This window comes from Ambystoma mexicanum, chromosome 7p (genome assembly GCF_040938575.1).
Source record: "Ambystoma mexicanum isolate Mex_15411 chromosome 7p, UKY_AmexF1_1, whole genome shotgun sequence".
NCBI lineage: Eukaryota > Metazoa > Chordata > Amphibia > Caudata > Ambystomatidae > Ambystoma > Ambystoma mexicanum.
Window position 1 is genome coordinate 871816450 of NC_090939.1, and position 13581 is coordinate 871830030.

A 13581-nucleotide genomic window follows, 5' to 3' on the forward strand; every position below is an offset into this window, starting at 1 on the left:
ATCACACAATGTTTGCAGTTAACTTCTCAAAGAGAGTTTCACTTTTCAAGACATTGTACATACTTGAGGAGTCTAGATCAAAAACAATCTTGGCCGATAATTTTGAATTGCACATATTTATCTATTCAAATATCTATGATACATTTCTTAAATGGTTTAAAATTGAATCAATGAGGGGAGAGTATCTAGTATGGCACAAAATGATTGGACTCGAACACAATGTGATAAGTTCAGCATAATGCAAGTTTAATTTGGGTTCATTTTGCAGTGACTTTAGCTTTGCTTAAATGGCAATATTGAATTTCTAAATTGTTCATAGGCTAAGATGCCACAGCATGTGTCAAATGATTCTTAAGGTTCCAGCTTTATATTTTACTTTATTTCTTATTTAATATTACATTTTTCATTTTTCTCTTGTTTTTTTTCTTTTATATACGTCTGTAAATCAGAAAGTTTTAACTTTTAATGTTTTTAAAACTTTATGAAATGATATGTTGTAATAAGTTTGTTTAAATCTTCTTTTTGAAAGGTTGATTAATTTCAACTAAGACAAATAAAAAATATCTTTTACCTGGGCAAAACACAACCTTTGAGATACATCTATTATGCAGTAACATCAAACTTTGTGTTCTATAGTGCCTGACCATGGTTCCTATAAGCAGTCTGAGTTAATGTATAATTGCTGTTGAAAACTAACTCCTGATGTCTTTACCAAGTCTGCTTTCATCCACTTGATTCATAAGCAATCGGTGACTTCACATCTGTTCACTGCACTGAATCGTGTTAAAAGCATTGGCAATGCCAACAGTTTTGGCTTGTGTATAGGTATTGGGCATTTGCCAGGCACTGACATGTTCCTAGGTACTCGGGTACTTGCACAGTTTTCCAGCTTTTGTCCAGGGAGTTGGTTCCTTCTCCTCAAACTGGAGCTACACCCTTTGGAACTTGGGAGGTGAGCCTGTCATTCAAAACCTTCCGTAGGGGACAGAGCAAGTGGGATCACGGTAGGGGTAACTTAATCGCACCCACGAGGCAAAGCACTTGATATCGGAGGGGCTGTGAGAAGCACACGAGAGGCCGAGAATACAAGTACCCGACCAGTGGGGGTGAAGCGCTTGCCTCATGAATGGGTCATGAGAGCTACAAACTTGCGAGGGTCTGAGAATCCCAATACCCCAAGAGGAGATGAACAGACAGGAAGGTTTGCAAGAGACACAATCCTGCAAGGGGCTTAGATGGGATCTAACCCCTGTGAGTGTGCAGGTAGAGTTACCAGGAAAGGTGAGAAAGCAACAGGCCCAGGTCGAACTGGGAATCTGAACACCCTATGAAAGTTTGCAGAACTGATCGACAGAACTGATAAACATACTTTTTTTTTGTTTGGACCTTGCCAAGAAGGCCCACTTTCAGCTGTACCTCCTCAGAGGCATTCTTCCTCAACTTCCCCCAAAAAGTCAATTGGCCTCATTACAACTTTGCCGGTCCGGAAACAACGGTGGCGATAAGATTACCGCTACCGTTGTTTCCAGACCGGCAAAGTACAAGTCTGCGGCCTGGTGCCGTTCCACCCGCCAGGTCTGCTCTGGCAGGTGGAACGGCACCCGCTGCAGACGTTCATGGAAGCAGCGGCACCGTTAACTGTAATGCCCCGGTTATTCTGGCAAGTCGGGCAGCAGTAATTCATTACAGGTACGGCGGCAGCCTGCCGGTTTTACCGGCACGGCTACCGCCGGACTGTAATGAGGCCCAATATCTCCAGAGCACTGGCCCTCTCTAGGCTGGACTACTGCAACAGGCTCTTCCTCAATTTGCCTAAATCCTCCCTTCAACTAATACACAATAGGACAGCAAGATTTCTTCTTGCCCTCCAGTCCAGAGACTGCATTTCTCCGGCCCTAAAATCTCTCTACTGGCTCCCGGTTGCTGCAAGGATCAACTTCAAGACCCTCTGCATCATCCACAAGGCTTTCTGGTGCCAGGACCCCACTACATCAATTCTCACTCTCTAAATACCTCCCTGCTAGAGGTCTTCTAGCTCCAATTCTCTGCAGATCAGACGCTTTTCCAAGCAGATTAGGAGGGTGAGAGGAGATGGTAGATATATCTTCCCCAGGTGCCTCCCACTGGAATGGCCTCCTTGAGCCGAATAACCTTAAGTTCCAGAAGCTTTTCAAGACCCTCCTTTTTTTCTTCCTCCTTCCCTCTCAACTGCTAATGTCCCCATCTGTATCATTTTAACTGGCAGCCTGGTTCCTTCTGATTCTTACAGGTCACTAAGGCCCTCCTCGACCAGTCTATCCCTACACTTGGTCTCCCCTCACCCCGTCTCCCTCCCCACCCCCCTTTTTAACCTGCCCTTGCCCTACCGGGCTCCCTCCCACTGCTCTAGCCTGGCTGGGCCTGCACCCCTTTTGAGCCCATCCAGCCCAGTTCCTCACACTTAGCACTTGGACCTTCTTTCCCCTGCACTCTGCATTGGCGCTGATCCACCTAGCCTCCCCTTAGCACTTGCCTAACCCATGGGCCACTTCCTCCCCCCCCCCCCCCCCAACCTCTTTCACGATTGCCACTCTGACATGTAATCCTTTGCCTGCTTCGCATTTTCACATTCATCTCAGATCGGGAGCCGCCTCCCCGCAGCCCCACCAGACACACACGCTTCTTTTTGTCTTGTTGCACCTTGAAACGCCTTTTGCTGTATAGGCACATTATAAATACCAAATAAATAAACCTGACATGTACCGAGCCAGAAGAGACATTGAGGAACCCATGATTGGGGGCTCGGGGGTGGGCTCAGAAAACCAGCCCCACCCTCATTACACTTCAAGGGAGAACCCACCCCTGTTATCATTAAAATGTATGTTATGTTTTATTGTTCATTGCTAGGATAGATGTTGGGCTATATAGGTTTGGATTGAGAACAGTTTCTATGACGTTCTGACGCGCACCGATTGGTTTTACTGTGCTTGTTTATTTATTTTTATTTATTTTTTAGGATAGGGACACCCCATAGACATAGGGTTTAGAGGAGGTCATTTTTAATTTTGAATAAACTAACCACATGTCACTTGGTCCATCTCCTATCTTGTGACTTACCACACCAGAGAGTGCCATTTTGCAGTGCCTGGCAAACAGCTATTCCCATTCTTACATTCAAACCAAACATGTTGGCTCTGCCAATGCTTGTTTATATTGTGTGTGGGTACTGTTGTTAACATCACATTACATGCTTGTTGACTCTTCTGAATTGTTGGGGAACTTTTTTTGTTGTATTGAGTGAGACGAAACAGCTGCTTGTTGAGCTAGACTGCACGAGGGTAAATTGAGGCCTGGCCCTTCTAACACCATCGCGCAAAGCCTGGTCTTCGGGTGATATGCACTGATGTGCTACCTACTGGATAGAAGGACCCTGTGAAGGAAGACTGACCGTCGTTATACCTATTCTAGCATCTGCAGCGGTGTCCTTGTGAGTTATTGATTACATGTGTATAGCTTCTAAACAAACCAAATGAACTGATGAGCCTGAAAGTATGTTTTGTTGGCCCATCCTAATCCACGTTTTCTGATGGTATAACATCTGAGGTGATTCTTTAGCTAGAAACTTTTTCTTCAGCCACGCAGGCAGCTGAGGTCTGGACCTAGGCTTTGCAACCTTTGGATGGCTGTCCAGAGCCAGGATATGATATGGCATTTATAACGTGCCTATACACAAGTGTTTCAAGGCGCAACGAGGCAATGGATGGGGGGAAACAGAGGGACGACAGACAACGGTATTACTAGGCCAGGTGACATTGAGATTGGGCAAGTGCAGGGAAAGAGGCAGTGCAGTACATGGGTATCAACAGGAAAAAAATAAATGGAATAAATAAAAGCAATAAGTAAAATGTGCGGCCATCTGGTGGCAAGTGCATGGGTAAGTGCATACATCAGGTGTCGAGTGCAAGTAGGGGACTGTAGGGATGCAGAAAAATGTCCCCAAGTGCGGGGTAGCCAGGCAGGCATTGCAGGTGTACAACTGACTGGGTAGGGGACTTGGGCCCAAGATCACAGGGGGGGCCAGGTGACTAGTGCAGTTTCAGTTTCAGCCAGGAGTTTAGCAGGGGAGAGGAGGAGAGAAAGCAGAAGCAAAGAGGAAGGTTTTGATTTGCTTCTGGAACCGGAGATGGTTCTCAAGTTTCAGGGAGGCTGTTCCAGGGGGAGGCCACAGCCGAAGAAAGATCTACCATCAACTTGTGCTTGGAGAAGTGACTGAACCTGAGGGAGTTGGAAGCGGATGAGTGAAGAGCTCGAGAAGGGAGATATTTAGGAAGCGAGAGTTGAAGGTATTGAGGTCCCAGAAGGCCTTGTGGACAATGCAGAGGGTTTTGAACTTCATCCTCGCAGCCACTGGGAGCCAGTGGAGAGAACAGTCCTGGAGAGATACGATCCCTGGGCTTGAGGCCAAGGACAAGTCTCGCAGTCATGTTCTGGATGAATTGCAGAGGGCGGAGAGTAGAAGCAGGCAGATTTAGAAAGAGGCTGTTGCAGTAGTCCAGCCTAGAGAGAACCAGAGCTCTGGAGACAGTGAGCTTCTGTGGGAAGGAGAGGAAAGGAAGAATACCTCCTGAGGAGGTGCAGCTGGTAGTGTGACTTCTTAGAGACGTCTGAGATGTGAGGAAAGAAGGAGAGTGTGGAGTCGAAGATGACCCCTAGGTTTTTAGCCTCAGGGGCGGGAGCAGAAAGAGGGTCAAGAGAGGCCGTCCAGAAAGTGACCGGAAAGGAGGGAGCAGGTCTGCCGATGAGAATCTCAGTCTTATTGGCATTAAGGCAGAGATCATTGGCGGCACACCAATCCTGGATAGCAGACAGTCAGATGAGAGAAGGAGAAGTGGCGGAGCCTGAAAATGAGTTGTCATCCACATAGCACTGAAATTTGGGGCATAGAGTGGCAATGCGGTGAGCAAGAAGTGCCAGGTATTGGTTGAACAGCCAGGGAGAGATAGAGGAGAGGAAGACCCAAGTTGAACCTGGGAGGGTCGATCGTAGAGGAAAGAGGTCAGCCAAGCCAGGGCCTGATCGGTGCTACCCAGGTAATCACAGAGATGGTTAAGCAGGATGGCATGGTTGACCGTGTCAAAGGCAGAAGAGAGATCAAGTAAGATGAGGACACAGGGTGTTGGAATGGAGGTTGGAGAGCAGGTCTTCACGGATAATCAGGAGAGCAGTTTCCGTCCTACCAGCTCTGAAGCCATACTTATGGTCATGGAGACAATCGGCAGATTCAGTGTGAAGATTAAGCTGGGAGATGGCCAGCTTTCCCAGGAGTTTGCCCAGGAAAGGCGTGATGGAGATTGGGCGACAGTTGGCAGGGCGGGTCGTCGGGTTTCTTAAGAAGAGGGAGCACATGGGAGTGCTTCGGGGGGGATTGGGGGGGGGGTGAAGACCCCAGTGGCGAAGGAGTGGTTGCAGAAGTCAGCCAGAGCAGGGACCAACGTGTCAGTGTGGTCCTTGATGGTTTTGGAAGAACAGGGGTGAACATGTTTTGACGAGACTTTCATAGATCAGACTTGTCTAGAAACCTCATCTGTGGAGAACAGGGGAAAGAAAGAGGAGGAGGGAGGAGAGGTGGTCGAAGAAGGGCCAGAGGAAGATCAGGGAGTAGAGGGGACAGGGGGAGAATAGTTTTAGAGCTGAAAAGAGAAGCCAGGGCCGTGCAGAGGGCCTGGAAAGGGGACAGGAGAGGTAAAGACTGCATCAGGATTGGCCAGCTCCTTGCAGATTTTAAAGAGTTTGGCCAAGTTGTTAGATGCCGCAGAGACGCGGACTTGGATGTGAGCTCTTACTGGTGCGGACTGAGAGCCGGTATTGCCTTTGGAGAAGGCGGCAGGCCAGTTTATCAGAGGATGTACGGAAGCACGCCATTGTCTCTCAGCCACCCTGCACTTGTGTTTAAGGGTGGCGAAGTCTGAGTCGTACCAGGAGTTGCACTTGACTTTGGGCTTCAAGCGGATCCTCATGATGGGGGCAAGAAAATCAAGAGAATGAGAGATGGCCGATTGGAGCATTGAGAGGGCTGTGCCAGGGTGTTAATCAGCCAAAGGGGGAGGGCGGAGGGGGTGAGAAAGTGACGGGGAAAGTCTCAACTGCCACACGCTTCATGGGTCAGATAACTGAGAAGGTTGCTGGAGTTGGCTTCCCCTGAGGGGTGGAGTGTGAGCTGGTGAGAGGGATAGAAAGCGGAAGGTCTGTAGAGATCAGAACATCCAGAGTGTGCCTTGCAGAGTGAATCGGGCTAGAGGGGAGGATAGAGAGTGAGAGAGTCGCAGGGGTCGCAAAAGAGTCCAGAGGAAGGACAGGAAGCATCCAGGTGGATGTTAGTCTCCAAGAGGAGGAGTTGAGTGGTCGAGCCAGGAGGATAGAGGAGAGGTTCGCCCACTCGGGAGAGGAAGGAGGAGATCTGACCAGTTGGCCGATGGATGGTAGCCACACTAGGGGAATGAGAGAGAGAGACTGGAGACTGACTGCAGACGAGGCATTCGAAAGAAGAGTAGGCCTGTGTAGGAATGACAGAGGCAGGAATCCACTTGGGGAAGATGAGGGCTACAACCCCTCCGGTACAGTTGGACCTGGGCGCGGAGAGCATCTTGTAGCCATCAGGGAGGAGAGTGTCAAAGCTTGTGACAGAGCTGGCCGTGATCCATGTCTCGGTTAGACTGAGGACATAGAGGTCAAGTTCTTCAAGGAGGCGGCGGATGTCAGAGTACAAATCAGAGGTACGACCAGCAGAGGTGTATAAGAAGCCCAGGGGAATGGGGGGGGGTGAAGAGGAAGGAGGAGAGGGCAAGGTAGCCAGGGAGGAGACAGCAGGGGGAGGCAAGGAAGCCGTGGAGGGAAGAGGGGACAGCAGGAGAATGTCACAGCCAGGCCTTCAGCACCCTGGGCATACTGACCTTGTATGAGTGTCCTTGACCTCCCAGTAGCCCGGTTTGCCCAATAAAATGGAGAGTGCACCCAACATTTAACATTTGCTGTGCACTATGCATGCCGATGTATCAGTTAAGGGGGTAGCAATGGAACGGAATGTGCCTTTCTGCAGACACTGGAGAAAGAGGGAGCTAATTTCATGCCTGGTTTGGAACCTCTGCCCTAGTCTTCATCCGACTGTGCCTCTCCTAACTTCCATCTTGGTGTCTCCCCAGATTTCTCCTCCAGTCCCCACACACGCTTCTCTCAACTCTATTATCCCTCCCCCATAGTGCTGTGGAGGCAGTTTAGCACTTTGCAAGAAACCAAACAATATAAAGAGTGATTGCGTGCTAATAGAAAAAGCTGGATGTTGTAATTGGAATGCCTCTCTGGAAAGGTTTTGGAAGTAATGTTGGAGGAAACCGATCTCTGAGGGATTTGTCCAGAACTGAGGAAATTGTGGAAAGCGGCTTACTTGGCATTTAGAAGGAAGTACTTGGCAATAGCCAGTACAAGTATAAAAGCCACATGGCATGTGCATTCATTGTTGCAGGAGGACAGAAAAATTATTGGTTAAGCCAAAGGTATGGCTTTGCAAATGCAGAGAGCAAGCTTTGTTTTTGCCCATTAGGATGGGCGTGGGGGTAAAAATAGTACCCTAAAACGTTATAAAGTCAGACCTATTGGCTTGGTCAATGCTCATTTGACGTTCAGCTAAATTACGTACTGAAAGCTGTTTGGCAGGCACAAAGCATGGTTTCAAAAAGTGGAAGAATGTTGAATTTCATCCAGTTAATCCTCCAGCACATAAGTAAAGCAAAATATAAATGTGTACAGTGCCACCATAAATAAGATCTTGTTTGAAATCCATGCATGTATTATGTGGCGACAAATCTGGATTTATAAGAGTAATTGAAAAGCACAGGTAAATTACCTTCCTCTTCACGACTACACATTTATATGGATTGTATGTGGGGCTCTCCCTTTAAAACGAACTTTGTTGCAATGGGAGCAATCAAGGAGTTGCTATTAAATGTTTGTCAAAAATTGCACTGCTGCTACACAAGCCAGCAATACGTACAGCCTAAATGGAAAGTGTTTCTTACAAGTGAAATGCAGCATGGGAGGCTGCATTGGCATAACAAAAAAGCCACACTTACATGCCCACTAGGGCTTTCTTTGGCAGAGAAATTCCATACTTCAAAGGAATAGCCAACATAACAAATGTGGCCATGTTAAGATTAATGCATAGTTGACACGTAAGAAAATGCAGCACTTTATTTTTTCTCGGTTTTAATAATTTCTTAACTATAATAAACTATTGCATAATACAAATTGACTATTATTTTTAAAGATTGTGTGGTGGTAAGCGACAATAGAGTTAATTTGGATGTCTATCTGGCAGCTGGAGGTTTTCTGTTTTGGTGTGAGCATTTTTGACCTTGTAAATTGTGGCAAAATATTAAGTTTCAAATCTTTTGACCTCAAAAATAGTAAAAATTGCCATAGAAACCTCTGTTTAAAAACGAGTGTTGCAAACGTTTTTTTCTTTTCACATTTTTTTATTCTTACTGTTGCTCCTCATCAATTGAATGGATCTGTCTGGCAGCAGTTACACAGAAACAGCATACAGTTTTCAGATGGATATGATGTAAAGGAAGACATTGGCGTTGGCTCCTACTCCATCTGCAAAAGATGCATCCATAAGGCTTCAAATATGGAATATGCAGTGAAGGTATGCTTTCTACATATTTTAGATTGTTTGCTTTTTAATTGTTGTTTGACATTCAAATATGTTGGATCACAGAGTTGTTTCGTGCAATTTCAAACATTTAAAATTAATTAGATTTTCATTTACCGCAAATGCAGTCGGGATGTTCTAGATCCTTCATTTCTGTGTTAGGACAGTTTTTCTGAAATCCAACTAGGGGCTTAGTAAAACCATTCAACTGATACAGTATAATACTCCACTCTTAGTATAAAGCTGTACCACCTGAGTATATAGTAGCGTAGACCGAGCAGCCAGGCATATCTTAGCAGGGAGCGAGGGCTGTAAAATCAGTACAAAAAAATGGTAGTACACATATGGTCCAAAGAAACACTACGTATTGTACAAATAAATGGTTTATTTAAATAGAAGTAGGCTCAGATAAATCGTGGGGGAAATAAGTACTATCGGAGATCATATAAACGCATTATAAAAGCACACTACAATTATTTTAATAGATCTTGTTCAGAACACTAACAGTATTTCTAGTTAAGTCAGACCTTATCATACACATTTAGTTTAGGCTACACCTATTCATGGGGAGTAAAAACCATAAGTTACTTTCAGATTGCTTTGCAGTAATTCAAGGGTAGTAGACCCTGTCAGTTATGTAGTGACACTAAGTTAAGGAATCACATAATCCACCAACCCGTTCATCAGGATGCGTTTCTGAATGTTGGAACGCTCATTCAAGGAACAGTATATACATATAACTACATTTATGACAAGACACAGTTCTACTAAGTAAGAACTTCTTGCGTAATATACAATTTATTGCTGTTCAGCTCGGTGGAACAGAGTCTAAGATTAGCAATAACTCTACATTAATTTATGATGCACTAAGCAGACCAAGGTCAGCTACACCTAAATACCACTTTTGAAGAATGGCACACAGTTATTCTAGTCAGGGAAAACCTAATGTTGTAATTTACTATGTTACTTTTCAGAGGAACACAGACTGAGGTAAGCAATAACTAATTAACTTATTTTAGGATGGCACACTGCTAACTCAAGGTAAGTAAACCCTATATTCTTTTTAAAGGATCTATCAGCAACATAAAGATAGGTGTAAACCAAAGACTGTTTTAGCGTCTGTATAAAACAGACCAGGGAAAGAAAAACCCAATCTTACACTTTCAGAATGACTCAATTTTGTTTCCAGGTAGGTAACACCTAAGGCAGACTTATTCTAAACAGGCTATACAGCAAGTTGTGGGAAGCAAAACCCAGTTGGGGAACTTGTACACCTACTCTCAAAGTAATAGTAAAGCCAACAGCATTACTTTTGGGAAAGAGGCACAAACAATTCATAGCGGAGTAAAATAACCTTGTATATACTTTTCAGAATGGGACAACGCACATTCTTAAGTAAAAGCTTTTGTAACTGTTCACTCTGAGTTGCAATTACCAACTAACTCTTTCGCAAGTAAGTACTTTTAAACAGTTGTTATACTTTTCAAAACACAATCCTTTACTTACCCATCCTTCCCCATTCTATTGCATGAGTTCACTCAGAGACAGAAGAAGGACACTAGTGGTCTAGGTGCCAGCTGTAGGCAGGGTGAGATAGGGTTCTGCTGCAGGCACAAGTCAGAGTTCCGGTTGAAGACTGTTCAAACAAGTAAGTATTTCTCTTTAAAGTTGGTTCGGTCCAGGGCCTCAAAGAAGACACCCTAGGAGGATTCCAGTAGTGGGCATGGGGGAACTGGACGAGAGGACTCACAATCACAAGAAACAACCCAAAGCTACACAGGAATCACAAAGGCTTAAGGAAAGTAAATACCCCAGCCGGCACAGTACCTCAGCACAGAAGAAGAGTTGCAGGAGGAAGACTTCAGGATCTGCAGCCAAAAACCCGGTTGATGTATTCCTTTGTCATGAAGACGAAAGACAGGAATTTGGAGAGTTTCTTCACGGCTGGATGCAGCTCTGTGGTTTTGGTGCCCTTTTCATGAGCCAGAAGACTGAATATCACTGGTCAGATTCTTGTCATTTGCAAGGTGCAGCACTTGATGAGGGGACTTTAGGACTCAAATCTGATCTCTGAAGTTCCATCAGGATGCCACCTAAGTTTCAGCTCGATTCAAAAGACTGTGCACCGCACAATGGTTTGAGGTCCCAGGCAATTGGGTTATTGCAGCACCGCAAGGTCCTAGCACGACGTGGGATGGCTGAGAACGCAGGTCTTCTTGAGTCTAATGGATCTCACCAGGCTCAGGGTCGGGGGGTTGACCTTTTCGGAATTCCCCAGGTTGATAGGAAAGGTTACAGCAGGCTCTGGGTTGGGGGTCGTTTTCAGAGCCCCTAGGTCGCTTGGAAGGAAGGGTAACAGCAGGCTCTGGTTACACAGCAGGCTCTCCGGTCGCTGGAAATCGCTGACGTTTCTTAATCTTCCTCTTCGGTTTCCGTTCCAGTGGTTGAATTGTCAGCAGCTTCCAAGTTCAGAATCTTTATCACGAGCTACAGCACAACCTCTGCGTTCTTTCCCGATGTTTTACAGCAAGGGGCCGTATGGCTGCCCAATCGGGACAGCCAGCCCCCCCCCCCACTGGGAGTTGTTTCCTTTCAGGCAAGGTGGAAGACAAAGGGCTGCAGAGCTTTGGACTCCCTCGCTTCCTGCCTTGCCAGAAACTCTGGAGCCTGGGTGGGGAATCCACAGGGTTCCTGCCGAGGACAAAACAGCCACTGAGGTCTTTTCTGCCTAGAATGGCAGCAGAAGTCCTCAAACAGCAAACACACAAGAAATGGTGGCCTTTCTGTGCATTACCCAGGCTGAATTGACCTGCAGGTAAAAAAGACTAAAAGTCACAAAGGTAAAACCACTGCCACCAGCCATTCATGTAAAACTCGCAATAGTAACAAAATGTTACCAGGTAAGTATGAAAAGGAGGATACATTATATCCCCCAGCACTCCGCCTAAGGTGGGGTGTGCTGGCTCACTATATAATGTAAAAGGGGGGGGTCAAAATCCCTCTTTGCTCCTTGGAAACTGTAGTTCACCCAAGTACATGAAAGAGAAATTAACAGGGGAGCCCATAGGGGCAATCCAGCCTAAGCCCAAAAGTTGTAGGAAACTTCAATCATACTCTATGGAGAGACTTAAAAAGGTCACCCATAAAATTAGTAAAATACTAGGTGACCAGGGAAAATGATTCCCCTTCACCTATGGACAAGGTTCAATACTTACCTAGTCAAAGCAAAACGTTCTGGGGTTGACACAGGTCAGGAAGGTTTGTTAAAGGATATGAAAACCTTACCTAACACTGCTAAAAAAAAAACACTTTCTTTGCTGTGTGATTTATAGAATTGTATCTTCTATTTTGCCCTACCATCTAGTGGTGTTACCTTTAGACTCCAACAAATCTTCCCAATTAAAAACTGGGTATCTGGTTGGGCCATGTTTGTAATGGGGCCTTCTTCCAACTATTTATTCTACCTGCTTGTTCTGTAGGAAATCGACCTTTGAGCAAAAGAAAGTTGAAAGATTTTGAAAAGTTCAAGTGGGCCACTCATAAAAATGCCAAAGCCCACCATCTACTGAACCATTGGTTTATTCGGAATTCGGGGACACCAGTAGTTTTTGTATATTACGGGGTTTGTTTAGTGTATACTTTTTTGTCGCAACCATCTAAGACCAAAGTAGGTTCATGAGCTTTGGAGCTCTTCTCAGTTTCTAGTTATTGTTATATATTCACACTGTCCACAGAGTACTAAATGGGGTTATCAGGAGCTGGATGAGTAGTTGGCACATACGCCAACATCTCGTCCCCTTTCCGCCTTGTAGGTCTCTCCCAACATAGGGACGGTACCTGAAAGTTTGGCAGCTAAAATGTGAGCTCCCCCTTTAAATTCAGTATAGCGTGCTCGAACGCCCCCAAAGCCCCACCCTCCGGCACATCACCCCCAGTCCTTTTTTCCACCCAGATGGTGTCGGACCTGGCAGCTTAGCGCAGACATTTTTGAGTTTAGCATGCTCCCCATTCTTTTCTTTTTCAATTTCTCCACCTCCCTCCAGTGCCTTGACTCCCCCGAGGCTTTACGAGATAAACATTTTGCGATCGTTCCCTCCCGGCATCTGACCCCCATGCACTCTGCTCTGAGTGCTTTGGGCTCGATCACCGCTGGTACCAGTGTGCGGCTTGCAGCTCTCATCGTTTATTGAAGAATTAGCTTTACTGCTGAAGGGAGATCTTCCACACTACATTTCCTGGTCACCAGAAGGACTTTGTGGCTAAGATCTCACGCCATGAGAAAGTAAATCCTTTGTTCTCTAAGGCACCCCAGCTTAGAGACTACTTCCCACAGCATCCGGCTCACAGGGGTCATCCAGACTCGAACACCTGTGGTAGGCCTGGGGCCAGTAAAGCTACCGGCTCCTTTGCTGAGGGGCCCAGGAGTTCTTCCCGACCAACCACCAAGGGTGCAATGGACTTCAAGCTCCGTTTCCAGGTGCAAGCCTGAGGCACGGTCCCATACAATTACCAACTCTACAGCTGAGGGAGACAAGCCTCGCGGAGCCTACTCTGAGTTTGTTGCACAGGGGGACGAATGGACTTCCAGCCTGCTGGCTGCAGACCCTAGGCCTACCGGAGCCCCCTCCAAGGTCTCCACTTCTGCTTCAAGGTTGGGTCACAAACAGGCCTTGGCTACGATGGACCCAGCATGGGTTTCAGCGCCTTCATGCCCTCCCTCTGAGGGTTTGGCACAGGATCACAAAATGGTGTGAAAGCACATGGCAGAGCCTGCTCACCCGGCAGCCATCTTAGATTCTGACAACAAGCCTCAGTCTGCCCAAGAATGTGCAGCTCAGGGTGGTTCCAGTACACTTTCCTTGAGGCTTGGCTCGGGCCCTCAGGCGGGTGGTCCC

At 46.3% G+C, this 13581-nt stretch overlaps 1 protein-coding gene across 3 annotated transcripts in view; it reads left to right on the plus strand.

The window, feature by feature from the left end:
• The window catches only part of RPS6KA3 (ribosomal protein S6 kinase A3), a 1283345-nt gene that overhangs the window by 839896 nt on the left and 429868 nt on the right, over positions 1-13581 (plus strand). For 2 of the 3 annotated variants that reach the window (XM_069637076.1, XM_069637078.1), the window contains exon 15: positions 8555-8680. In XM_069637076.1, the coding sequence (XP_069493177.1) occupies positions 8555-8680 (126 nt within the window). The remainder of the gene's footprint in view (positions 1-8554; positions 8681-13581) is intronic. The other variant, XM_069637077.1, reaches the window with a different exon arrangement.